Below are 27762 nucleotides of genomic sequence, written 5' to 3' on the forward strand. Positions count from 1 at the left end.
AAAGAATAAGCCAGTACTTTTGAATTTGAGGGTCGGGCCTCTCTTCTGGCACTGAAGGTTATTCGGGGCCATACATTCTTAACTCCCCAACACAGGAATAGCATCCCTGTCTCTTCCAGAGTGCCTGCAGGAACAGAAAGCGCTAGCCTCCTAGGTGCTCCCAGATGCTCCCAGGCAAGTTCTACAGTTGATGAGTTCCAGGGAAACAGTGTGACGACTGTTTTAGCCTGCCTGAAGACTGAGTATCTCCTTCCAAAGAGGATACCACAGCGAACTCTTTTCCCTTTAAACGAGTGGGTCATTATGTAGAGAACTCTGGCATGTGCAAGCTAAGAAAAAAAACCGAATCACACATTCACATCTCTTCTGGTCCTACCCAAACCCGATGGGCGGGAGGGAGAGGGATCTGTGGCCCCAGTGGAATCGGCATGACTTCATCAGGAGCTCAGAGCATTTTGCTCAGTAGGGCCTTCAGGACTGCAGGACCCCTGCCTCTGAACTGTGACCTCCAGGAAAGAAAGGCACATGGGTTCCAGAAGGAGCAGTAGCAGTGGCTTAGCCTCAGGATGTCCTGTGTTTCAGCTTGTCCCGGGAAGACAAGGGTCTTGGAACTCTTAGAGACGGAGCTTCTTGGGTGACTAGATGTCACCAGAGTAGAAACTAGGAAAGGCAACAAGGCATTCACGGGGTGGACAGTCCACGCAGAAGGGACCAGTTGACCTTCTGAAACTGCATTAGCCTCATCTACTTCATGCCAAGCAGACCTCTCTCTGCACTTAATGTGAGAAGTGGCAGTGTGAGCAGGGTGTGCCTGACACCAGTTTGCTCGCGCTGTCGATGCTTGGAGTGTGTCTCCAAGATCTTCCCAGGACCCCTGAAGAGGACAACGATGGAGCAGCAGCATTTGCTCTTGGAGTATGTGCTATCCCTGGTATCACTATCCTATAACACTAACCCTGCTATCTACACACCCTTGGGCTGGCTATCTGCCTGCCTGCCTGCCTCCCTGCCTGCCTGCCTCCCTGCCTGCCTGCCTCCCTGCCTCCCTGCCTGTCTGCCTGCCTGCCTCCCTGCCTGCCTGTCTGCCTGCCTGCCTGCCTGCCTGCCTGCCTGCCTGCCTGCCTCCCTGCCTGCCTGCCTGCCTGCCTCCCTGCCTGCCTGCCTGCCTCCCTGCCTGCCTGCCTGCCTCCCTGCCTGCCTGCCTGCCTGCCTGCCTGCCTCCCTGCCTGCCTGCCTCCCTGCCTGCCTGCCTGCCTGCCTGCCTGCCTCCCTGCCTGCCTGCCTCCCTGCCTGCCTGCCTGCCTGCCTGCCTTTTTTGGTACTGGCGATCAAATTCAGCCAGGCAACTGCTCTTCTAGTGAGCTGCATCTGAAGCCCTTCCCATGTGTTTCTAATACGGGGCAAGCCCCACTTTCTCCATAACACGCCCCTGACTTGGCCTTCCTCTGTGTGTCCTGGGCTGGCACCCTTCTCCGTGGCCTTCGTCTGTGAACTGAGGACTTTGAGCATGCATGTTGGAAAAGTCTTTAAGATGCTCCAGGATGAAGTGACTCCATGAGCCACCAGGGTGACAGGAAAGTGCAAAACTGACTGGAGTTGCCTTGTGCCCGAAGGAGTCTTGTCTCGGCCTCAGCTTTGCTTCACTGGAGCATCCTGCCTTCCTGAACTCAAGTCTGCCTCTGCCTCCATTGTAGCCTCCTGGGTTTAGCTCTAACCCGATGTCTGTTCACGTAGATTCCACACACACCTGAAGTTTATCTCCTGTTGGCCTCCTAGAACGAGGAGCATCTAAAGACAAGGATGGTGTAGTTTTGTGTCTCTGCACCAGGATAGTACCCAGGGAATGAAGCTGGACTCTGTGGAAGAGTCCTTGTCATTTGGAATAGTGCTTAATGAAGCCTGTCTCATCCAGCCAGGGTGGTTATGTGGCCTTTCAGGACTCACAGGCCTGGGGACCGTTTCCAGTTCTTGGTCTCAGTAGTAAACCCAGGGCGTAAACATTGCCCACCAGGAGAAGGACATCTGCCTGTGAATGTGCAGGTTCCAGTTTCACAGAGTGCTGAGTGCCACCTGTCCCTCCTCGCCTCCTATGGTACCAACTTGTCACCTTGACAGGGTTTAGAGCTACCACAGAAATCTAGCTCCGGGTGTGCCTATGAGGGTGTTTCAGAAAGGTTTAACTGAATAGAGAAGACGCCCTCTGGGTAGGCTAGCACCCGCGGGTAAGGAGGAAGCAAGCTGCCCAGCTGCACTCTCTGCATGATGACTGAATGCAATGTGACAGCTGCCTCACTCCCCTCCGCCCACTGCATCTTCCCTGACAGGGTGGGCCGCACCCTCAAACTACAAACTACAACATATCCTTCTTCAGGTTTCTACCGTCCTCAGTGCCTCCTGAGCTTTGCCAAGACCCTAGTGGGCAGGACTCCTTTTGCCTTCCTGCCTACTGGAGGAGTTCTCTCCATGCCCCCTCGCCCAGCTGCGCCAGTGTTTGAGGAGCATGAGGAGCAGCCTCCACAGTGGTTTATTACATCAGCCCTGGGCGGCGTCTGCCATTTGTGGAAAAAAAAAAAAAAAAAAAAAAAAAAACCTTTTATTTTAGAGCTAGATATCGAGCAGCTAGGCGCGAAGGAATGGTTGCTGTGTGCCAGGCTTTTTGTTTCTCATTCAAGGGTGCCATGTTGTGATTGGGAAAACGAGAGACCGGCTGCTGTCACCCGTAGGGGCGGAGTGGCTTCACTGACCCCCAGTGGCCCTGACTTCTTCCTCCTGTCTGTTTAGAGGTGCCACATGTCCCCTTAGTCGCAGTGACCGAGGAGATCCAGCCGGCCTAACAGGCGGCTGCCTTTAGTTTGCCCTTAGATGATTGCGGCGTATTTAGTTATGGTCTGGTCTTTCCTGTGTTGACATTAGTAACGGTGACAACAGAGATTGTAGAAGAAGACTCATGACATGCCTGGCACTGATCTGTGAGCTTAACCATCCCGTCCACTGACCGTCCCTCTGGTCTTTCAGGGATTACTCAAAGGCTACGTTTCGGAGGAAGTTTGTATCACTTCTCTTTTTCCACACTGCCTAATATTCCACCATCTTTTCTCTCAGGCCGCTGTCTGCCCCTGCTGCCATTGTAACCCACATCCATAGTAGAGAAGAGATAGTACAGTCCCTGGCCTGGACTCTTGGCATCTTACAGCATTAGCAAAACATCCCAAACGGATGCAACGCTCCCTGTACTTTAACGTCACAGGTTTTACTTGAGTTCTTTCTCTCTTTCTCAACACCTGGGCCGGAGAAATGGTTGGAGACCACACACCCAGGTGCCAGCTGCACCAACCTCGGGGAGTGTAGTTAGACTAGGGCTAGGGTCAACTCCAGCAGCGGTTCTCAACCTTCCTAATGCTGCAGCCCCTTAAGACAATCTTTATGTTGTGGTGACCCCTCACAGTAAAATAACTGTCAATTTGCCACTGTTATGAACCCTAATGCAAATATCTGATATGCAGGGTATCTGATATGTGACCCGTGAAAGGGGTTTCGACCCACAGGTTGAGAACCACTGCACTAATGGCTTCGTTAAAAGTGTGGTTCATTCTGCCCACTGGGCATGCAAGAAAAGATCATACTGCCTGTTCTCCTCAGAACACTGCATAGCCTCCCCCTGCCATTTTCTGGTAAGCAGAGGAACAGAGAGAGAATTCTGTACCAGGGTTAAAAACAGCTACACTGTACAGGAACAAAAGAAGGAACATTAGCAGGAAGGAGCCGGAGGTGAGGACAGCAGCTAACTTCCGAGCATGTCCCTGCCCCAGGGCATGGCTCCTGCTCAGCCCCAGAGTTACTAGATATTCCAGTTTGTCAAGGCAGCTGGAAACTGACTTTTAATGTGGAAATCTTCCAATTCTTAGATGGTATCATAAATTGAAAATAAACAAAAGAAATTGTGTGGCCAAACTAAACATGGCGACCAATTAATGACCACACTGCAGTATCACAGGCCCATCTTCGGGTACAAAGATGTAGAGTGTTTTTTCTCAGGGGCACAGGGAGAGGGGTGTTCTGGCCATGTAATCGCAAATTGGTTTATTTATTTTATGTTTGAATTTTTAAGAGATTGTGTGTGTGTGTGTGTGAGAGAGAGAGAGAGAGAGAGAGAACATGTATGGATGTGAACCTGTGCACATGTGTGAAGGCCACAAGAGGGCGCCAGGTGTCCTCCACACTCCCCACCTATTTCTTTTGAAGCAGGGTCTCTCCCTGAGCCTGAAACTCGAGTTTTCTTGGCTGGGCTGGAAACCAGCCAGCGTCAGTTACCCTCACATCACCATGTCTGCAGAGATGGGGTTAGAAGTGTGCACTGGGGGCCCTGATTATTTTGTGGGTGCTGGGATTTGAGTTCTGGTCCTTATGATTAGAACAGCATGTACTCTTAGGCATCCACCCATTTTTCCAGACCCCACCCCTTTCTTTTGAGACATTGTCTCTCTGGGTAGTCCAGGCTAGCCTTGAATTCATGACTCAGCCTCCCAAGTGCTGATATTGTAAATATGCACCATCTTGCCTGGCCGTATATCAGTCTGAAACATCTCAAGGGGGCTCAGTATGGGTCAGTTCAGTTCAAAATTGTGTGCCCTCATCATACTGCCTTATGCATGCATGAGACAGGATGAGGTCCTTGGATTCTGCAGGCCGCTTTGTGTTTCATAGGCTTGGGTTACTCTGCCTCTAGTTGGTTTTTAGAGATGTCCTGCTCTGTGTTGTCTGAAGGAGCCCACACACTTCTGTGGCTCAATCCAGTTGATTCTTTTTGGTTGTTTGTCTCACCGTGTAATTCAGGCTGTCCTCAAACTTGGAATCCTCCTGCTTCAGCCTCCTGAGTGCTGGGATTGGGGCATGCATCGTCACACCTGGTTCTAATTAGTTTTGCCTGGGTCCAGTACACTGAACTTAGTTAGCTGTGTGTAAGGAAAATGGGGCATGGGATAGATGGCTGCTTCTTCCAGCCCACGGATGGGCTCGTCTCAGGTGGACATAGAGTCAAGGGTGTAGCCCCTGAGTGCATCCTTGGGTCTCCCCATCCCCTTCTGGAGACAGGTGGTGGATGTTTTCCACTTGTTTATTTCAGATTCCCTTTAAGTGGGATGGACATGCAGGGCCTTCCTCTGGCTCTGGGATGGACAGACATGCAGGGCCTTCCTCTGGCTCTGTTGCCGGCCTCTAATGTAGAAAGCTAAGCTGTTGTTTATTTTTTTCCCCCTAAATTGTCTCTTACATTTTCCAAGTGCTCAGTGAGGTTTAGGTATTTTATTCCAGGACTTGGATCCTCCTCAGTCTTTCCAGCAGGCCCTGGCTCATACCACAGAAAGATCCTATATGTAAATGGAACATTTCTTTGCCAGGCTGGGGCACAGCTACTATGGTAGAAAAGAAAACCTATCACCATGTTAAAAAATAATAATAATAATAACAACAACAACAGGCTGGGTGTGGTGGTACACACCTTTAATCCCAGCACTCTGTGTTCGGGCCAGCTTGGTCTACAGAGTGAGTTCCAGGACAGCCTGGGATATACAGAGAAACCCTGTCTTGAAAAAAAAAGTCCAAAACAAAACATCAAAAGCACAAAGGCATGCAGGCATACTGAGCAGGTGTTTTCTTCAAATGGTCCTGTTAGGCTTCAGAAAGGAGGTCACAATGACATGACATCTTAGTCCAGGGGCCAGCAAACCACATCCTTCCCCTCACAGCTGGCACACTGCCTGGTTTTAGAGTTTCTGTTTTGTTTTTGATGGTCAGCTTTACCTGCTTGCCTTAGTATCTAAACTATTTATTTCTCCATGGGTCGGAGTTCAGTAGTTACACCAGAGACAGTATAGCCCATAAGAGATACCTCCTAATCCATTGTAGAAGTTTGCTGACCCCTGTTGTAGTCCATTTATCAGAACTCCTCTCCAGTCTGAGAGCCACAGTTAGAATTTTGTGAAGTTCTTGGAAAAAGGAAACTGAGATTTCAAAAAACATTCCTGGAAGAATGCTGGGTAATTCAACAGGACACACTCCGGGCTGTTTCACCGGCTCAGGTGCTGTCGAGGCTTGCTATTGGGTGGTATTTGTAGTTAGGGCATGCTGGGTGAGAATCTGTACAATAGAGTTTCTGACCGTGCCCATTCTAGGGGAGTGTGTTTGCTTCCTGGCCAAATAGCTTGAGGAAAGTAGAACCTGCCAATGCCGTGTTTATGTCTGCTAAGCAAACCTTACTCTTAAATCTTCATTTTATTACTTTTATTCTTATAAAAGTAATATAAGTAGACCATTAAAAGTCAGAGAATTCGTGAAAGCACAGGGGTGGAAAATTTAAATTGCTCTTGATTAGGAGTCCCTAGCATGTGCTTAGATCTAATGGTCTTTTTTCCACATCAGATCCTTATTCCTACTGTTTTGAAATGTTTTCTAATTAATGTGTATGAACTTTGAAATTACTTTTATAACATGGTTTTGCATTACTTGCATACTATTTTGTATATATTCTTTCATTTTATTTAGTTCCTTATTGCTGTCCGTTTTGGTTATTGCCAAGTGTCAGTTATACAGAAATGACATATGTTCTTCATGTTTATGTCCTTGGGACAAGTTTCTGGGTTTAGAATTGCTGCCTTGGGGCTGGAGAGATGGCTCAGCAGTTAAGAGCACCGATTTCTCTTCTGGAAGACCTGGGTTCCATCCCCCTAGCACCCACAGGTGGCTCACAACCATCTGTTAACTCCAGTTCCAGGGGATCTGATACCCTCTTCTGGTCATGATAGGTATTGCACACATGTGGTGCACAGACATACATGCAGGCAGAACATCCCCCACACACTAAGTAAAAATAAATCTTCAAAGGAAAAAAAAAAATTGCTGCTTTAGCAGGTGTAAGCAGGCTGGAGAGATGGCTCAGTAGGTAGAACATCAGATTCTCCGAACACACATAAGACGCTGGGCGTGGTAGTGTGGTCCTGTAACCATAGGGAGGGAAAGGCAGCTAGAGCCTTTGCAGCTCATCGCTCAGCCAATGTAGCCTGATCAGTGAGATCCAGGCTAAGTGAGAGACCCTGTCTGAAGTCAAGTTTGGGCCTCTGTACATGTGGCACATCCACCGCTCCACATACATGTGGGTTCAAGTGCACAAGTGCGCACGTGCGCACATGCGTGTGTGTGTGTGTGTGTGTGTGTGTGTGTGTGTGTACACAAACATGCACATACACACAGGCACATGCATACTCACACACACTTGCACACGCACATACACATACATGTACATACACACACATGGAATGCAGCTCATTGGTTTGAGGCCCTGGGTTTACTCTCCAGGGCTGGAAACAAAATCTTGACTGTTTTTAAGTCTTCAGTAGATAGCTGCCAGCTGTCCATCAGGAACAGTGTGCTGATTTCCACACCCACCAGGAGGGATGATGGTACAGTTTTCATAGTAAATTGGAATTTACTTTCATATTTTTATTGGGGGAGTGCTTCAGTGAGCTGCCTCGGTTTGGGTGACCTGAACCCGGCGCTCTGTAGTGTTGGGAGGCACAAAGCTGAGTGATTGTCATTCTGACTTCTCTCTCACAGGCTCCCCCACCAAAACCACCTCGGCGGCAGGGAGGCTGGGCAGATGACTCCGTGAAGGTGTCAAAGTGAGTACACAACTCCCTGGGCGTAAGTTATAGTGGGGGGGGGTAGGGAGGTATGGACATGGTATACCTGGGTCGTCATTTCCGTAACCTTACTGAGGCAAGTCACATACCGTTTAAGTGTACAACGTAACTGTTCTTAGCATAGGCACAGTTCTGCGCCTGTCACCCAGTCAATTCTAGGACAGTTTTCTCCCATCCCACCTAACAAGCCCTGTACCTCTCAACAGCCCCTTTCCATGCCACCCTGACTTCCCATCCCTGGACTACAGTCCGATTCTCTCTCTGATTTGCCTCTACTGATGTCCATGTCAGTGGGTCTCTGATTTGTCCCGTCCTTTATGACTCCTCTTGCTTGGCCAGCCATTTTCACAGTCCAGCCCTGCTCTGTTCCAGCCCTCTCTTAAGCGTGCTGGAATGGCCTATTAGTTGCCATGGATGAACTCTGCAGCATGTCTGCATTGGACACAGAACATTTATTCGTGAAGAACAGGACAGGTGTCCCATTACCGCCTGGTTGGCATCTCATGTTTATCATAAGCCGGTGCCAGGAGCTGGTGGGAACACTGGTCCACAATAATTAACACTGTCTTATCATCCTCTCTTTTTCTTTGGAGCTCCTAGAAGGAACAACCAGTGTCACAGACCCATGGTGTCCCTTTTAAGTTGTGTGGGGCTGTGGATGCTTGGTCCATCATCACCCAGCAAGAAAAGGTTGGGCAAGGTGCTCCTGACACCTGAGCCTCTGGATCAGTGCTTCTGACCAGGTGATGCTGTTCTGATAAATACCCTCCAGCTCCACTCCCCACCCCAACCTTTCCAACCTCATGTCAGAGGCCTTGTGGTTCCATGTTGAGAGACAAGTGTGGTGATCAAGAGGCACATATTCTGGAACCAGAATACCTGGTTTCAAATCCTGGCTATGCTCAGTATTACACCATAGAGACCTTGAACAGGCAATTAAGCTGTCTGGCTTCTGTTTGCTCATCTCTGCAGTGGGGTTGAAGTAGCTCCTGCTTGCGTGGACTGATGTGAGGATAACTGGGTTCACAGAAAAGAAAGACACGTTTAGGAGGCACCAGGTAGATGCTGAATGTTGCTGCTGCTATGGCGATTATTGGATTTCTTGTCCTCATCCCTTCATGATGGCTTTGACCATTTTCTCTACCTGTGTTCTGGCAGATGGTGATGTTTATACTTGCCCTGAAAGGGTCTTTTGGGAGTACTTCTAGGTCTAGACAATGAAGGGTTGTTTTGAATATCAGTATTCTTATGCACCTTAACATAAGCATGTCAGGCTTCTAAAGCTTTGCTCCAAGGAGATTTTACAGGATTTGCTTGGTTGGATTTTCTTTGTTCTTATTTCGCTATTTAATTGTGGATAGCCTGGAGCTTGCTATGGATATAGTCCAGGCTGGCCTTGAACTCCAAGAAATCCACTTGCCTCTGCCTCCCTAGTGCTGTGATTAAAGGCATGCACGACCATGTTGAGCTTGTGTGTTTTGTTTTTGAAACAGAGTGCCATGTGTCCCAGGCTGGCTTCTAGCTTAATATGTAGCTAAGGATGACCTTGAACTTGTCAAATCCTCCTGCCTCCACCTCCAGAGCCCTGGGATTACAGGTGCCACCATGACACATGGCTTACACCATGGTGGGAATCAAACCCAGAGCCTCATTCTCTGCTAGAGGAAAGTATTCCACTAACTGAGCTACAACCCCAGTGTCTCTAGCGTTTTTAAAGTCTTAGACAGTGATGGAGCTCTTGAGCCATCTGGGATAGCATCCATGTCTCTGGGAAGGTTTCCAAATGACTTGTCCTGAGTCAAAGAGAGCATTCCCCCACTTCTTTCTGCCACTCTCAAAAGAACCTGAAATGCACACCGATGGTCACGAGGCATTGGCCATCTGTGACCTTGCCCGTAGGAATCAACTTAGAGCAGCGGGTGACTGATTCAGATGTGCCTGAGTGTGGATTCTGGTTGTAGCACCCACTTGAGTGGCAGTGTACACTTAGCCCTATAAAATGGCAGCAGTGTTCAGGGCACAGAGTTGCTCTGAGGCTGGAACACACAACACAGGAAAAGCACGAAGCTCAACGGCATGCCCAGCCAGGTGCTGCAGTTTGTGTTACCATGTGCAAGGCCACAGGAAACAAAAGTATTCTAACAGTGGTGCTTAAAAAACGTGGTGATGGTGCAGCTCTCTCTTGCCACTTGGCCAGTGCTGGCTGCCACCTGCACCGTGAGCCTCTGGTTTTCATAGGTTCTGGGTGGGCGGCTTCCAGGCTGGACAGGTTCAGTTGCCGTTGGGTTTTGTGGCTTCTTGAAGTCTGACACAAAGGATACTGTTGGACATTTTATTTAGTCCCATTTTACAGATAAAGTTATGTGGAGGGAGTTGACAGGGTAAGTGCTCTGTGTGTTCAGAGTTCCCATCTAACAGTGGCTTTTCAAGTCTGTTTTGGCTTTAATTCCTTGCATTAAATCTTCTTTGATGTAAGGTAGACCAAGCCTATTGTCAACACCAGCAGTGGGATGGCCAGTCACCAAGGTTATTTAAGACATGCAGAGATACACACTGTCTTAAAGAGGTACAGTCTTAAAGAGTAGACATCAACTGTAATCAGAATTTCTTTGAGCTGCTGTCTTCAAAACAAGATTGTTAGAGAGGTTTCCTTGGCCCAGGGATGTAGCTCAGTGGAAGGGAGTTTGCCTAGCATACAAAAGGCTCTGGGCTCTGTCCCCAGCACTAGAGCAGAATCAAAAAACTGACAGCAGGACATGTTTCTTTCCAGCCCTTTGCATCCCTCCCTCCCACTCTCTTCTCCCCCATCTCCCTCATCCTTGATATTATTCCCCAGTCATTCCAAAGTCAGTTGTAGACGGTAGGTATGACATTTATCCCTAAATACTAAAGCCTGCATCTTCCAGCCTAGTCACAGAATCCTGATCACTAGGTCACTGCATAGTTACTTAATAGTTTCCGATATGTGCTTACATTTAAATGTCCCTATTTGTCCTTCAGTGTTTTTCTAGCTCTAAAACCAATCAGAATCCATACAGCTAGCTCTATCTTCTCCCCATCTTTCTCGGGAGCTGGGGTCTTTATAACCTAGCCTCAATCCCATATCCCTCCTTCCGCCTCAGCCCTCAAGTGCTGCGATTACAGGTATAGGCCACCAGGCCCGGCTTCTTTCACTTCTTGATCCATAATGGCTGCCACTTCTATGTCCAAGACATCCAGGCCAGTTGTCTCACAGAAGGTCTGTCCCCATTTTTCCAGTTTGTCATGACTAGATTCAAGATGAAGGTCTGGGACAAGAACAGGTGATACCAGGTACTTTCTCTCACGTTTCATGAGAAGGCTCAGGACTGAACATAGCCCCGTGTTAGTGGTACTGAGTGTGAGCCCCATGTTAGTGGTGCCCAGTGTGACCGCTCAGCTTTGGTGGGGACCAAAGGGAATAGTGACTGACTCTGATTGCCCTAGGGCAGTGCTCCAAGTCTGTGCAGCTTTAGTGCTTCCTAGTGGTTTTGCACGAGCCAGAATGTGTTAGTGAGTACCACAGTGCAGGGTGTGTTCCCTGTCCTGGGAGAGCTAGATTCTAATCGAGGACATCAGGCATCTCTAGCCAGAAAGGCACGGGTTGCCCAAGGAGCAGAGAGTTTAGTGAGAGGCAGATGGCATGGGTGGGGCTAAGCATGTGACATCAGAAGAAAGTGACTCTAAGGCCAGGGCCACCTCATACAGTAGATGGGGACAAGCTAGTTGGATTCTCACAAAGACAGTGCGAGTGTTTGGGTTTAAGGTTTGGTGTTGGGGGGGGGTGGCAACCTTCTCCTTAGGCTGATTACATCAGAGAGTTCGACCTGGAGAAAAGTGTGCTTACTTTAAAAGCTTCTGGGACAACAGTAGCCTTGTGGCAGGCACTGCACATCTGACACAGTCTGGCTGCTGTAAGGAATTACCAGATCCCTGGAGCTCAGGCAATGCCCACGTTCACTGGTCTTTCTGGGGGCAAGATGTGTAAGGTCAGAATGCAGTATGACTCAGTCCTTGGTGAGGAGCTCTTTCTGGGTACGTCAGTCCTTCCCCCCACCCCCTCCGCACCGCACCCTGAGAGCCTCATCCTAGTGATCTCAGCCCAGCCTAATCACCACCTGCACCTTAGGGATTAGGAATCTGGGGATGGGGTGCAAACAGTTCCGACCCGTGACAAAAGTCAGGGAGGCTCCATTCACTGAAGTAGGACAGATGACAGTTTGAGGCCGCTTCACTCTCCTGTGGAAAGAAGAGGGTTGTTTATGGCTCTGACTAGTGAGCTCCCACAATACCTTTGCTCAGTGTGAAATACTCTTTAAGACAGAGCAAAGCGTCTATGGGCCTTGGCCCTGGGAGGTACCATGTCCTAGAACGTGGACTCACTCCAAGGTACAGGGCAGGGTTGACTTGAGGAATGGCTTGGGACCAGAAATTCTTACCTGTCCCTTCTGCTGGTCTGAAAGTAATAGCTGTGCCAAAGGCACCATTTTGGAGTCAGCTGCCTGAAGTTGTCTGAATGGGGACACTAAAAGAGTTGATAGGTCACCGGTGTGGCCATGGTGAGCAGAGCTGAGGGCAAGGGACCCAAACCTGGGAAGGAGAAGGCCTTCTGACTAAGTTTTGTCTCAAAGTGTCTGTTTTGGGGTTTGTCCCTGCATTGATCTGCAAGGGAATGAGGCAAGTAATGGCCCCTCGGGGACTTTGAGGACTTTGCTCTCAATGTCAGCCGTCATTTTCAATCACCCTCTCCCTCCCAGCCATTAATTTTGGCCCAGGATCATGGGGACTTGTCCATCTATCACTCCTAATTGACACTAAATGATCTGTCAGTTTATTGATGAACGGCAGGAGTGGAATTGTCACAATATATTTTACTTTCCAACAACTCCTCCTGACAATTTTACCTTGTCCATCTCGCTCTGCTCACATAAATCTCCATTGGCCGCTCATTCCTCCTCACGGGCTGCTCCGGTGCCAGCCACTTCCACACCATCTGCACGTGTCAAGGACATCAAGATGGCGGGAGAACTGCCGTGTGCTGGTCCCGAGGTTACCCCTTCCCTCCTCCTCCTCTCCCTTCCTCTCTCTCTCTCTCTCTCTTTTAATGGCATAGATGTTCCAAGAATACTAAAGGGCTTCTGTCCTCTCCCTCTATGTCATTGCCATATTGGAGTCTCTACCTTCTTGTTAACAGAGAGCAGTTAATTCTTAATAGGTTACGGAAGTGTGAAAGGCAAAGACTCACTCACCAGGCCCGGGTGGGGTGGGGTGGGGTGGGGGATGGACTCGTCGGTCTGCAGGCACAGCTGCAGATCCAGGCTCTGTCCTCCTAACCCAGCTGTGTTACAGCCTGCCCAGCCCCACCACAGCCTGTTCATTAGGAAGGTGTCACAGGTTTGCTGGGGCTCCCCTCTGTGTGCCCTGTGTGGCTATGGGAATGCAAGCCGGCTGTGATCTTCTGCCCTTGGGCCTACGCCAGGCCTAGTTGCTGCCAAGACCCGAGCCTGGCTGTGCCTGTGAGAAGTCTTATCCGTCCATCCCAGCTTGCCACTCGGATGTTTCATCTGAAAGTTCCATGACTGGAAAGATGGGAAATTGCTGGGCTAGACACAGACGCGGATAAACAGTTCAGCCAATGAAGAAGTACGTGGGGATGTGAAAATCCCATGGCAAGGAGCAGCCTGACAGTATTGAATCCTCCCTCCTGCCGGAGATCATTTCTGTTAATTGATCAGGACTGTTTTCCTTTATTAACCACCATGCTATTTTAATGCCTATCAAAATTAATAACAATTCCTTAATGTTATCTGATCTCCAGATCATATGCGGTTATTTTCATTGTAGCAAGGATGTCTTGGTAGCGTTGGGCTGTGAAAAAGGACAAATCAAGGTCCATACTTTGCTTAGTTCTTAAGTCTTCAGCTTCTCATTTATGGCTACACCCCTCCCCTTTCCCATGCCTCTTGCTTTTTCTGTTGTGTGGAGAGCAGACGCTAAGAATCTTGGCCCGTAGAGGGTCCTATAGTCTGGATTTGAACCTTTTCTTTCGAGTTGTGATGTTTAATTTTTTTCTCTATCTCCCCCATGGTCCTGTTCCGAGGAAGCGATATGGCTAGGTCTAGCTGGTGTCTAGCTATGTGCACTGTCATGGTTGGAGCACCTCATTTTGAGGGCTGGGTGTGAAGAGGCCCAGGAATGAGGGGGTTTTCCGGGGTGCTGGATGGGGGCAAGAGTGGAGGGACCCAGGGTGGGGGAGGATTGTGAGGAGGCCCAGATGTGGGCAATACAGATGTGGGAAGGTACTGCTGTAGAACGGCACCGGTATCCACTTACTCTACTTTAACCAATCCATGGTCCATGGCGTTAGTCATGCTTTGCCCTCCACCCTACCATCCCATCAAGCTGGTAATAGGTGCACTGGCAAGAGCTGCTTAAGGAAATGATTCCATTAAAGGTTATCATATGACGATTTTTTTAAAAAAAATTTCACTCCTCACTGAAAATTCTTCTGTAAAGAACTTCTCGTTGATGCTTTGATTGCCCAAAATGTAATCGGTCCTTACTATCCTGCCTCCCCATCGTTAATCTTCATTTTGTAAAATTTTAAACGGTGGAGACGTTGTAGGAATGTCCATCGAGCACCCACACCCCTTTACCTGAAGGACTGATGTGAATGTGTGTTCTGTGGGTGTGTGGCTCCTTCCTAGCTCTCCAGGTGGGTCTTGTCCTTCCTGTTCCACCGAGTTCCTTGGAGCTGCCACTGCCTCTTCCTCTGCATTGCTAACAGCTCGAGCATAGTCACGAGAGATCGTTGTACATTGTCTGTGTTTCTGGGTCTATAATGCTCCACACACAGATGCACAGTATAGAGTTGATCTGTCAGTGATTTCTGGATGTTCCTTACAGAGCTCCAATAATTTAAGAAGAGGCATTGTGCTCCTGAGAAGGAAAAGACCTTGACTTCTAACATTCAGATTTTCATCAGTGAACACAATTTTACTTGTTTGGGTTTCAAGAAAAAGAAAATAAACTTGGAAGCCTTAAGAATTAACTGCCCACATGTTAGTTTTACCTAAAAACCCAGGACTGGTATGGCACAGAGGACCTGGGTACCATGAGAGAGAAGTTGCTTGATTCTCAGCAGGTTAGTCATCTGTAAGATGACAAGAGTCCAGGATTGAGTGAGATCAGGTGGACAGATGACTGAGAAGGGAAGACCTAGTTAGTAATCATACACACACATACACACACGTGTACACACATGCACCCTTGGACATATAAACCAGAGCACTGGGACTATCTGTATGGCCTTTAGAGATGCTCATGTGAACTACCTGTTTGAACATATGTCTTAAGAGGTAGGTGTGTGTGTGTGTGTGTGTGTGTGTGTGTGTGTGTGTGTGTTTCCTGCAGTCAATTTCTGAGATACTCTAAGCTTAGAAAATATAGCTGTAGAGCCAAGCACTATCATACATTTTAGCATACATCTTACATTTATTTGTTCTATGTAAGACTCTCTGTCATGCTATTGTGTGCCACTATTTGTGAGGAGACACGAACAGGCATCTACTCACCCAAGTTGGGAACCAAGACAGACCAAAGTAAGGAAACCACCCACATCCTACTTGGTGAACCAGTGAGTTGTACTGGGATTTCTTACAGGTGACAGGGTGAGGGGACTTCCCAGAATAAGACTTAAAGAGCTACGTCACCAAAGGCCATGCCAGCATGGGTGATGGCTTAGGAAAATGGAAACCTGGACCATGCTGCATAGCCTTTAGGCAGGCCAACAGGTTGGAGAGTGTCTCTTCCAGCCAGTTTGGCTGGTCTGAACCTCTTCTAGGGGCTCAGCTAGTTGTCTGGATAGCTTTGCTTGTCTGAGTGTCTCTTAGCAATGTTTACTGCTTATATATGCTTGGTAATGGATGAAAGGATCTGGCCAGTTTCAGGGACTTCCAGAAACTGTTGAGTTTTCTCCCTGAATTTAAGGAGCTTACCAAAGTGTGGAATCTTTCACCTCCCTTAGAACACCCAGGGCGTAAGGGATGTCTCATCAGTATAGAAAGTTTTGTCCCTTGTGGAAACTGCTACACAGTTTCCTCAACCCAACACTCACAAAAGGGTAAGTTCTGTTTTCCTTTAAATTGATATTCAGAGCCTTGACTGAAAGGTGGTAGAGGAAGAGGTAGGTAGGTTGTTGTTTAATGAATTTAGAAAAACCACAGTCAAGCCAGGTGAGGTAACTCAGGCCTATAACTCCCACTGCTTGGGAAGCTGAGCCAGGAAGATTTCGAGGCTAGCCTGGACAGCTTAATGAGACCGTGTCTCAAAATTGAAAAAGAAGCCAAAAGAAGCTGGGACCATATCGAGATCACAGGGTCAGTCCCCTGTTCTGCAAAAGCAAGCACATGAGTAAGCAAGCTCCACAATTATTCCTAATAAATTTTAATCTACCTACATCCGTTATTGCTGGGTATCTGATAGATTCAGTAGGATCCAGAGATAAACTAAATGACACCCAGACTGTATGCATTGAAATAACCAGGGAAAAGGACCCTCACAGAAGCGGGGAAAATGGGCTGATATGTCGGGTCTTTCGCCCTGTCCCCCAGCATCCCTACTCCATCAGTAGAGTTCATTTGTTTGAGAGCTGGTTGGTGGAGGAGTGAAAATGATGGGTGGATAATGGCAGAACAGGATGCAGGGGAAAGAAGGGGTGGAGCTGCCCCTCCCCACTCAGCCCTGCAGCCTCAAAGCAGTGGGATACTTCTCCAGTCTCTATGTGGTGTTGGGGAAGGCAAGTCCTGGAGATGGGTCCTTGATTCAGCAGGGACAGCAGCCTGGCTTTCTGGGGTGGCCTGTTAAAATTTTGTGAAGGAAAACTTGATCTTAAAACTGAAGTATAACCAGGCTGAAGGAGGTTGATGATCCAAAAGGAGGAGGGAAAGAGGACCCGTGGAGGCTGTGCAAGTTAGCATCCTGCTTTTATTTATTTATTTATTTTTTTTTTGAGAGAGGATTTTACTCTGTAGCCCAGGAACTCACTATATAAACCAGGCTGGCATCTGCCTCGTGGGGTGGGGTTGCTTAATGTCATTGTGTGTGTGTGTGTGTGTGTGTGTGTGTGTGTGTGTGTGTGTGTGTTGCTGGCACACACAACACCGGTTAAGATAGTTCCCCTTCTTACCATACCCAAAAGGCAGCATACTCATCTGTGCTAACCTATTGGGATCTTTAAGTGTCATTTCTTAACCAGTCTTTCCAAATCTCAATGGAAGGTAGAAAGGCAGGAGGTACAGTATTTTCCCAGGCCCAAAAAGCAGCTCACATGTGACTCCTGGAAAGTTTCATAGAGGCTTTAAGATGCACACGGGGACCCTGTAGGCTAGAGAGGAGGTGTGGCCATCACACTAGACTTTCTTGTGATCTGGGGAGCACGTTCATATGCCTCCACTTGGGACACACACAGGGATGTTGGCTGCAACCTGGGGCCCTGTATCACAAAGCCAGTTAGCTGATGCAGTGCCTGGGTGTGAAGTAATTGCACCGCTGCCAAGTGCTTTCCGGCTCACAGCAGCATTTAGCTCTGCAGTGGAGCGGTTTGCTGCTAAGTAAGTAGCTCTCATCACGTCTCTCTGGAGCAAGGGACTCCTGATGCCCCCGTGTCAGAGGAAAACTGACTGAACTGAATGTGTTGCCTGCTCAGGTGCACAGGGAGAGGATGGCTGGAGCCCCCGCAGCTGCAGATTTCTAAGCCCCTCCATCCACAAGTCCTTGTGTGCTAGCCCGGTAGACCCAGGGACAGGTGGCAGCCTTCACCTCCCCAGCCGACTACCAGCTCCTCTGCTACCACAAGCTTCTCAGCCAAGTTAGCCTTGGCTTCTTTGTAATTAAAGTCCAGCTGTGCGTCTAGAATGAATTCTCACATGTCCTTCGAAGACTTTGACCTTTAGCCTTTTGCAGTGTCTACTTTTGCAGAAGTGGCGCTCTCTGGCCGCTGCAGCTGGTCACTTCTTGGATCTGGTTCTAGGATTGTTGAGCTGGAGGCATGTCCCCAAGGATCAGGAGCGGAACGAGCACCCCTCAGTAACAGCCCCTGAATAACCATAAGTCTCCTGTGGAATGCTCCTCGTTTTTCTGGACTGTCCACAGTGCAGAGGTCATCTCTCTTAGGAAGTTCAAACCTGTGTCTTTTGATCTGTCCAGTTCTGCAGTTGTCGGAAGACCTGTTTAAGGCCCATCACTGGTGAGAGCTTCAGGCTCCATGTTTTAAAAGTAAAGTCCTTTCCCTGCTGGACTGCGGTAGCACACACCTTTAATCCCAGCACTCGGGAGGCAGAGGCAAGCAGATCTCTGTGAGTTCGAAGTAAGCCTGGTCTACAGAGCAAGTTCCAGGACAGGCTCCCAAGCTATAGACAACCCCTGTCTTGAAAAACAAACAAAACAAAACAAAAAAGTCCTTCCCCTAAATGAAAACAAGACAGAAACAAACTAAATTTACCCACATCTGCCATCTCCTCCAGTCCCGGCCATCTCTCTAGGAATGACTTCCCAGAACTGATGCCCTGGTGGTTCCTGCCTTGTGACAGTTTGGCAGGTGGTATCTGATTTTCTGGTGGTATGGATGCAGTATGTGTGAGGAGAAACTTCACTTTGACTCGGGTTTGGATCCCTTTTCCAGGCTACGATAGAGTACAGTACTCTCTGGAGATGCCAGGCACCAGCTGGGAGGGAGTGCAATTCTGAGTTGGCCACGAGGTTGCAGTGAGATGTGCTAGGCTGTATGCCTCTGTCAGGTTGGGGCATTCTCGGCATTTTAGCACAGTGAGAAGTTGAGGACTATCTTACAGAATGTGTGTATGCTTGTTTGCATATATATACACACATGCACATGCCATGTATAAATATTTTGAATGCACTGTACTCTGTACTTTGCCTTTTTATTACATTTCTCTCTCTCTCTCTTTAAGATTTATTTATTTATTTATTTATTTATTTATTTATTTATTTATTTATTATATATACAGTGTTCTGCCTGTATATATGTGAGCAGGCCAGAAGAGGGCAGCAGATCCCATTACAGATGGTTGTGAGCCACCATGTGGGTGCTGGGAATTGAACTCAGGACTGCTGGAAGAGCAACCAGTGCTCTTAACTTCTGAGCCACCTCTCCAGCCTCTGTTATGTTTCTCTTAATGATAATTGCATCTTGAAGATTTTTTTTTTGTGTGCTTGCATTTAGAGCATCTAACTTTAGCTCCCTTTTCTTCCTCCTTCCCCCCCCCCCCCCGCCTTTTTTTGAGTTTGGCTTTGAACTCCCCACGTAGAGGATGACCTAGTGCCTCTGGTCCTTCTGTCACTACCTCTTGAATGGATTCTGGGATTACAGGCGTGTCCCACCATGCCCATTTTATATGGGCTTCATGCATGCTAGGCAGAGCGCTCTACCCAGTGAGCCACATCACCACCCTTCCTTGTTTTGTTTTTCTGTATTAATTCCATGGGCTGGGTTCCTCTGTGGGTGGACATTTTGGATGTTTCTTTCTTTTCTTCCCCCCACTATCAATCCTCTGATGACGATGGTGATGATTGCATTGTTATTAATATTAGTATATTTTAAAGATTAGCTCCATTCCTTAGGGAACTTGCAGCTTCCTTCTCAAAGATAGGTTCTGAACTGGGGGAATATCTTCCACCTCTTGCCCTCTGCTGTGTGGACCAGTGGGACAGGCATGTCCACTCAATCATTTTTGACTTTTGTGCTGAGCACTGTGTTCGACCCAGTCATCATCCTTTGCCCTCAGAACAGCCCCATGAGTCACCTCTGTCCTGAGCTCTGCTGGCAGGTGAGGAAGGTCACATAGCTTGCCCAAAGACATACAGCTGGTCAGCAGCCAGCCAGAACTTGAGCCCATGAAAGGCTGGTAGTAGAAGTCACACTCATATTCTTCCAGCTTCACCACCCTCTAGTTTTTGCATCTTAGCACCTGATATGGTGCTCTTGCCTGTGGTAGAGCTCAGAGGTATCCCCAGGACTCTGTTAATATGTATCCCCCATGTGCATTGTGTGTGATTAGAACAGCAAGGCCAGCAGACATAGCCAGAGCCCTCCGACCTCCCTGGGCCTGCTGTCTTAAGAGCTGTGCTTCAGCCAGCTTCTGGCCCTGTGGAGGAAGGTGAGGACTAAGGATGCAGCTGCACCGAGGCATGAGCCAAGGCCCTACTAGACCTGCCATTAACAAGCTTAATTAGGCCAGTCATTAAGTTCAATTAAGCCCTGGAAGCGACTGTCCCTTCCAACCCTGCAGTGCCCTCCAAGAGCTGGATCTGTTCCCAAGCAGCCAGTTTGGGAGCGAGGCAGTTAGACCCTGGGGCCCTAGCAACCCCAGTACCTGCTTTTGGGAGCTGTGACTCCCATGCTAAGCCCAGGGTGCAGTGACCCAAAGTAAGGTGCTGAGAATGGGAGCTATCACTGCTAAGCATCTGTTTCCTGCTGCTGGTGGAGCACCCCCTCCCCCCTTTGCTAGTACCACCTAGTGTCTGTGATGGGAGCCCGGCATCTACCTCTGCCCTTTCCCTCCTCCTCTCTTCGCCATGTGTTCTTGTCATCATGGGCAACCTCTGGCCCAACGTTCTCTGAGGAGTTTGGACTAGAACTAAATGGTCACAGAGCCAGAGAGACAGCTCAGTTAGTAAAGTCACTGACTCTCAGGGTATGAGGGCTTAAGTTTGGATCCCCAACACCCATGTAAAAAGCAGAGTATCAGGGCACATGCCTGTGGTCCTGGTACTGAGGAGGTGGAGAGCGGACCGTTCCAGGGGCTTGCTAGCTAGTCAGTGTGGCCTAACTAGTGAACTCCAAGTACAGTGAGAGACCCCATCTCAAAAAAAAAAAAAAAAAAAAAAAAAAAAAAAAAGAGGCAGAGAAGCAACTGAGGAAGATGATCAATGCCAGCCCTTGGCCTCCAAGCACATGTGTATATGCACGTGTGTCCAGACACAAGCACACACCTGCACAGAACCACACACACAGGAATATGCATATGAACTCACCACACAAGAAGTGATGCTCTCAGCATGTCTCCCTCACCTGTGGGTGTGTAAAAGGGGAAGTGAACCCCAGGTACCCACACCTCAGGGGTGGGAAGTTTGCAGAGACTGAGCCTTGAGCCTTCCTCTCAGCCATGAGGACCTTTTAAGGAAAGACAGCAGGTGGGATGCAGATCCCTAGTTGGAGGTTCAGAGGTGTGGCGTGCCTCTGACCTTGCAGTCAGCACCCTTGGTACCGCCTCTTCAGCTTAGTTCTGTCAAGTCTCAGGCTGGAGCTGGAGCACTTGTGAAGTCCTGGGTTCAATCCCAACCCGTCCTGGCTCTAACACACTGCTCTAACACGCAATCTCAAAGGACTTCTGCGCCGCTGTGTGAGCACCTAATACATTTCCTGCTCAGAATAGGCCATTTTGGTCCAATAATTACTGCTTTGGAGTGAAACAGTTGATGCAAGTGAGGCAGGATCAGGCCTTCCAGGCACAGGCCAGGTGTGGAGGCCTGGGCATGCCATGTGTGTTTACTATAACCCAGGGATATCCCAGGGGAGAGAAAGAGCCTGGAGCGGCCTGCATGAATTCATCTTTCAAGGAATAGGGGCCAAATGGAGTGTTGACTGCTGTGTGACCAGTACAAGGGACATGCTATGTCACAACTCTTGCAAAAGCCTTTTGTTTGTTTGTTTTTTTGTTTGTGTTTTCAAGACAGTGTTTCTCTGTGTAGCCCTGGCTATCCTGGAACTTGCTCTGTAGACCAGGCTGGCCTGGAACTCAGAGAGAACTGCCTACCTCTGCCTCTCAAGTGTTGGGATCAAAGGTGTGCGCCACTTTTGACACAGCACAATCCTGAGGTGTTTGCAGACAGTGAGGGAAACCTGTACTTCCCAGAGAAAGATCCTGTTTGTGAGAGGTGCAGACCAGCTAGCCTCACTGTCCTGCTGTGCTCAAATAACTCAGAATTCACTGCTGACATCAGAGGTGTGTGTGTGTGTGTGTGTGTGTGTGTGTGTGCGCTGTATATAGGGGTTCTTAACATACCATGCATTTCATTTCTCTAGTGGACACCAACCCGGTGACCTGCAGTTTAGCTCAGTTCTGACACTACACACTTGGAGTTATCATCAGAGCCCACAAGATAATGGCTCAGCCCCACGGGACTTTACCACCCTCACCCGGCCATGCCAACCGCAGGCTTCCAGCTGCTCCACAGGCCTCAAGTTGCCTCTTGACCAAGCTGCTATAAATATTGGGTTCCCGTTGCCTCCTCTCAGGGTACAAATACTGTATCAAAGTTCTCACAGAACTAAGTCGAACACTTGACTTGCTATTGCCAATTTATTGTAAAACATATTTTGTAAAAATTATAGGCCAGATATGATGGAGCATGCCTTCAATACCAGCACGCAAGAGGCAGAGGCAGAGGCAGGCAGGCAGGCCTCTGAAAGCTTAAGCCCATCCTGTCCTGCATAGTGAGTTGTAGACTAGATAAAGCTACACAGTTTCACCTTTTACTTACTTAGTGTGTGTTTCTGTATGTGTGCGCATGCACCCGCACATGCCATAGCACAGCTGCAGAGGTTAAAGCATCACTTGCAAGAATTAGTTCTCGCCTTCCACGATGTGCACCCTGCAGGGAGAACCCCAGTTTTCAGGCTGGGTGGTAAATTCCTTTAACCACAGAGCTGTCTCACTGGATCCAAGTGAGCAGCTAGCTGCTAGAGTAAAGGCAGGGCTTCTGTCTTCATGAAGTCGGGGTGTGCTAACTGCCCATCGCCTGGACACATTCCCACTCACTGACCTGGCACTCTCAAGACCTGATTCTCTTGGGTGTTTATTGAGGTTTCAATACCGAGGCATGGCTGATCAAGTCACCGGCCATTGATTATGGGCACAACCTCTAGCTTCTCTCCCCTCTCAGGATCTGGAGTCAGGCATAGGGAGGTTGGGGGACCTGCGGTCACACAGGCTGAAGGTGGCTCCTTCAGCCACCAGTCCTCCTTCCTAGGGCTCTCTTGGTGCCCTTAATCTTCAGTCATCCCATTAATATGCAGGAATACATCCTCCAGGGGTTTAGGAGCTGTGTGCCGGGAAACCTGATATATGTATTTCTGTGGTGACCCATATATTGTGCTCTGAAAGGCTGCCCCTGCCCTCCCTCCCAGTGTGTGTCTTCTCTTTAGGTGAGAACAAAGTTGTGGATGGAGTCAGCTCATCTTTTCCTCCTGAGTTGGAGACTTTCTCTAGCTGCAGTGACCATGTCTCTCATTTGTATCTTGAGACTTTCAGTCCCCTCATATCCATTTCCAATCGTGGAATACTGTTCCAAGGTTTACTGATCATGGCTGCACAGGGCTAGTCTCACGGCAGCTGCACATGCCTTCTGGACCAGGAGGGGTTCATATCCGCCTTTGAACAAGCTGTGCAGTTGGGGTCGTATCCATTGCGAGCAATAAAACCCCATCCTCCAGACAGGCACAGAAAAGTGTTTGTCTCAAAAATGAGAGGACCAGGGCCTGCAGCCCCATGGTGCTGGCATGGGCAGAGCCCTTCCAGCCCTCTGCCCCACTGTCTGTAGTGTGGTTGTGTCGTGTGCGGACCCCAGCGTTGAGCCGCAGATGCTTCAGACCTCCCGGTTCCTTCTCAGACAGGAAAAGCAGGAGTGGCAGGAAGGGGAAGAACTCTTCTTCCTGGTGAGACTCTGTTTCCTGGGGATGATGTGTGGGCAGGGGTTTTCCCTCAGATCTGCTTCGTGGTTCCCGCCACGGGGAAATGGGTTCTGAGTCAAGAGAAAGGGAAGATGGCTTGTGGGGAGGCCGAGGTGCGGAGTCCTAGGCTGTTTTCTCTGTTCTCAAACTTGGGAGTTGCTCCAGAAACGAGATGCTATGTGATAAAGACTGTGAAGCTGGTTGTGGTGGCATTCATGTATAACCAAGGCACTGAGGAGGCTGAGGCAGGGGGATTGTGTTTGAGGCTTCCTTGGACTGCCTAGTGAGTGCCAGACTAGTCTGGGTTACAATGGTGAGACGATATATTTTTTTTAATGTGTCATGTGACGTGGAGGTATGTGCTGCATAGCATAGAAACAATTTCAAATCCACAAGAAAGGGTTGAAAATATGAAAGCCTGGAAAAGTTGCTTCTCACATAGGAATAAACTGTAGATGCTAACACAGGAAAGGAACCAAGAGGCAGAGAACATAAACCAGGAGATAGGAAAGTGAGCAGGGTACACAACATACAGCCTTGGGGGTCAAGTTCATTTTGTTTAAAAGGCAGTGACCAGCTGAGTGCGGCCAGCAAGCTGGGTGGAGTCATGAGTCTGTAGGCAGCAAGGGTCGGAGCTGGATGCTCAGCTGAGAGCCCAGGTCTGGCAGCAGGGGTCGGGGAGTGCTGGGTCTGTAGAGATAAAGGATGTGGTAACTGAGGTAGACACGACTAGCTAGTAATCTGCAGACTCAGGTTTGGTATAGGACCAAGGAGAAAGAACATCCCTTCGAGGAAAAGCATCCCATCACGTTACAGTCTGCAGCGTGGATAACTGCCAGGGCTGCAGCTACTTCTGTCCACTGAGCACTTGCTGTGCTCCGAGTATAGCCATGCACTGCCTGAGATGCATTAGTCAACAGCAGACCTCAGGTACCTCGGTGGGTCCCCAAGATGATGTTGTCTAGTGGCATCATAGCCGGCTTAGTTTAAATACACACTGTGATGTTCACACAGTGAGGATACTGTCTAATGGTGCATTGCTCAGCATGTATCCCCCTCATTAGGTGATGTGTGAGTGAACTACACCCAGTACTTTGCCTGAATTACGGTACTTGATTCCTGAAACAGCCCCGTGGAGCAGAAGGTGGTATTTTCACCATTTAAGGAGCTCCCCCAAGAGCACGCAGCTAGAGAACGATGAAACACTGATTTGAACCTCTATTTCAGCTGCTATAACAAGACACAATAGACCAGGTAACAGGACTGTTTCTCCCACGTACTGGATCTGGAGAGTAGATTCTGCTGAGAGGTGCTGTCTGCTTCCAAGATGACACCTGAGGCTGTGCCCTTGAATGGAAGGGCAGAGGGATATAGTGAGTTCCCTCCAGCCTTTTCCTAATATGCGTATCCCTCTGTGCCCATGGTATGAGCACCCTGGAAACTGCACCAGGGGTTAAGTTGCTGCATCAGGGGTTAAGTTGCAGCATGAGTTTTGCAGACTCAGATTCAAATCCTCTGACATGCCCACACTCAGAATCTCTGGTTTCTAGCGAGCTGTCTAACTCAAGGCCCATGACCCAGGGCTGCACCCACGCTGGATCTGCCTGGGCTTGGAGGTTTAGGGGGCTGAGCAAATCTGTGCAGATACCCTTCTTCCAGCCACCTGGCAGGAAGGGTAACAGGAGTGCCATTCAGCGGGAAGAAACCGTGGGGTGGCTGAGGGCAAGTGGCTGGGTTAGGAGACTTGTCAGGAGAAAGCCAGGCTTTCCCATGCGGGTGACAGTGTTGTCCTTAGAACTGACTGGGAGAGGAAAGATGGCTTCCTTCCTACCCTCTGCATTGTCCCCTCCCATTAAAATCATCCCCCCTTCACCCCACTTCCTGCTCCCATGATGTTGGTTGAGGTCTCCAGACAAGCATATCACACTGTCTTGGTTGAAATTTTCAAGCAGGGGTAAGCTAGCTGTGGAGAAGGGGCTGCTGGGGGACTGTCAGAATAGAGGGTGTTCCCAGCAAACAGATCCAGGGTCAGGTGTGGGTCAGGGGAAGCAGAACTGGTACCCTTCTCTGACTCGGGAGCGCCCCCCCCCCAGCACCGTGAAGTCTGGCTTCCTCGGTTCAGAGTTGGAGAACACAAGGCCAGGGGAGGTTAAGTGACTCAGAATTACAGGATCTTACGGTTAGAAAAGCCCTTACATGTCACCTTGCCCTACCACCCAAGGTCATGCAGCTAATTAGTATAATGGAATGTGCCTCGAATTCTACAGCCATGCCCATTCTCAAACCTTGAGAGCCGCTCAGATTCATCTCAAGCTCATGAAAAGGCCACTCACCGTAACTGTTTGCGCAAGAGCTAGGTGCTTGGAATAAAATCGTCTTTGCTGCCGTCCTCGGGGACCCTCTGGGAAATGAGATGTTGATCATATGAAGCAATCTTATGAACACAAAAACTTTCAAGGAAAAAAGTTGTGTCCCCTGAGCCAGCCAGGCTGAGCTGAAGGGAGACTGACTGCCTTGCAATCTGAATAAGTGGGAGCCGGGAGGGAGTGATGAGTGACCCCCTGCCATTGGTTGACGTTCTCCTGACAGAAATGGTCCCCTCGTCCTCCCTTTGATGTGTCTGTGCTCTCAGAAGTAAAGTGCATCTGTGAACATCACACCTGCCCCTTCCCTTCGCTCTTTAGTCCCTATTAGGAATAACCGAGAGCAGTTTTATTGTGAGGTGGAGCAGTTTTGGCATATGGGTACAGGAGACGGCTTGTCAGGACTGCTTGTCCTACTCTGGGGCCCATCCTCTCACCAGAGCTGCTTGCTGGAGGCTTTACCAGTCTTTCCTGGGTTCCTGGTGGTTGTTACGTAAGAAGCCACGTTCTGAAGGGCTCGGGTGTCCTTGGCTCATATTTATCCTCAGTGTACCTGGGGGTGCTCTGAGATCTCCACACACAGCCCTGCTGGCCCCTCTTGCCTCAAATGTGGCAGCCACAAGGGTCCATAGGGGTCTTAAGACCTTCTGTATTCACATCTCATTACTCAGGCCAGGTGGAATCTTTAAGGGCTTCAGTGAGTGAATATAGGGTGTAAAGAAGAGTTAGTGGCTAGAAGGAAGTCTTTACAGGCCCCTGTGGTGGAGCAGACCTCAAATTCCAGCACTGGGGGTGGGGGTGGGGGTGGGGTGGCGAAGTCAGTAGGAATCCAAGTTCAAGGCTATAGAGGGAGATTCATCTCCAAACAAAACAAAAACAAAAGGAAAACAAAAGAATTGAAGTCAACGTTTCTGGAAACACTGGACAACTGGCCTCTGACTTAGGGCCCCGCACCTTGCCCCTCTCATGGTCCACATGACTGGATTGCTCTCCCTCTTTTCTAGTAGCTCAGTCTCTGACCATCCAAAGAGTCAGTGTCACCATGCCCCTGTTGTTCCTTTAACACTTCTCCAGCCCCGCTCATGCCCCTTCCCAGCAAAGAATCCTCGGGAGGCTCAGACATTTAGCAGACTGTAGTGTCTAACTACACTAAAATAGAACGTGCATTCTTTAAATATGTGTTTTCATCTTTCCATTGAGGACGTAGCTTCCTTTCAAACAAATTGATTGAAGGAAAAGTAAGGAGTCCTTTTAAAGGACATGTGGACATAGGAAATACCCAGCTGTGGCAGAAATCCCAGCGGTGGCATTTGACGTGGGGAGTGCTTGGGAATCTGTCCCATCTTTGGTCCTCAGCTGCTACTTCTTCCCACCCTCCCTCCTGGAGGAGCAATGGTGGCTTCTTCCTCTTAACGCCAGTGAACTGCAGAGTACCAGGCCAGCTGCATGTTATCTGCAGAAGTCCAGCTTCTCTGTTGCCATCTCAGCATAGTTGGCCTGGGTAGCTGTCCCCTCTTGAGCAAGCCCGTTTGCTGACCCTGCCACTTCTGATACCCTCCTCACTTTTAGCCACCACCTTGCCGCTGGCAGCTGCTACCTTGTCTGCCTGACACGACCCTCTCATGACTCGGTCCTTTGTCTAGGCTGCCTTTTCCAACTGGGAAGCCTTCCTATGGCTTCATTGTCTCACTGGGCAGGTCTTCCAGGAAGCCAAACTGGTGCTTCTGAGTCCCTCCTTGGCATTTTGCTTCTCTCTGGCTCCCCTGCCCTATGAAGTGTGGAGTGTGGGGGAGCTCACGACACAAACCTGGAAAGGGTGTGTGAGTGTCCAGGTGTGAGCCAGCAAGCTTTGGGGCCTTCTCTGGGTCCCTGTAGGGTCCATGTCATACTTGGCAGTGTCAGTGTTATTTCTGTCATGTTCTTCTCCCACCAGATT

At 49.1% G+C, this 27762-nt stretch overlaps 1 protein-coding gene across 1 annotated transcript in view; it reads left to right on the forward strand.

The window, feature by feature from the left end:
* The window catches only part of Ift43 (intraflagellar transport 43), a 78768-nt gene that overhangs the window by 22693 nt on the left and 28313 nt on the right, over positions 1 to 27762 (forward strand). Inside the window, exon 3 of the mRNA XM_051196388.1 lies at positions 7609 to 7673. Within this exon, the coding sequence (XP_051052345.1) occupies positions 7609 to 7673 (65 nt within the window). The remainder of the gene's footprint in view (positions 1 to 7608; positions 7674 to 27762) is intronic.

This window comes from Phodopus roborovskii, unplaced genomic scaffold (genome assembly GCF_943737965.1).
Source record: "Phodopus roborovskii unplaced genomic scaffold, PHOROB, whole genome shotgun sequence".
NCBI lineage: Eukaryota > Metazoa > Chordata > Mammalia > Rodentia > Cricetidae > Phodopus > Phodopus roborovskii.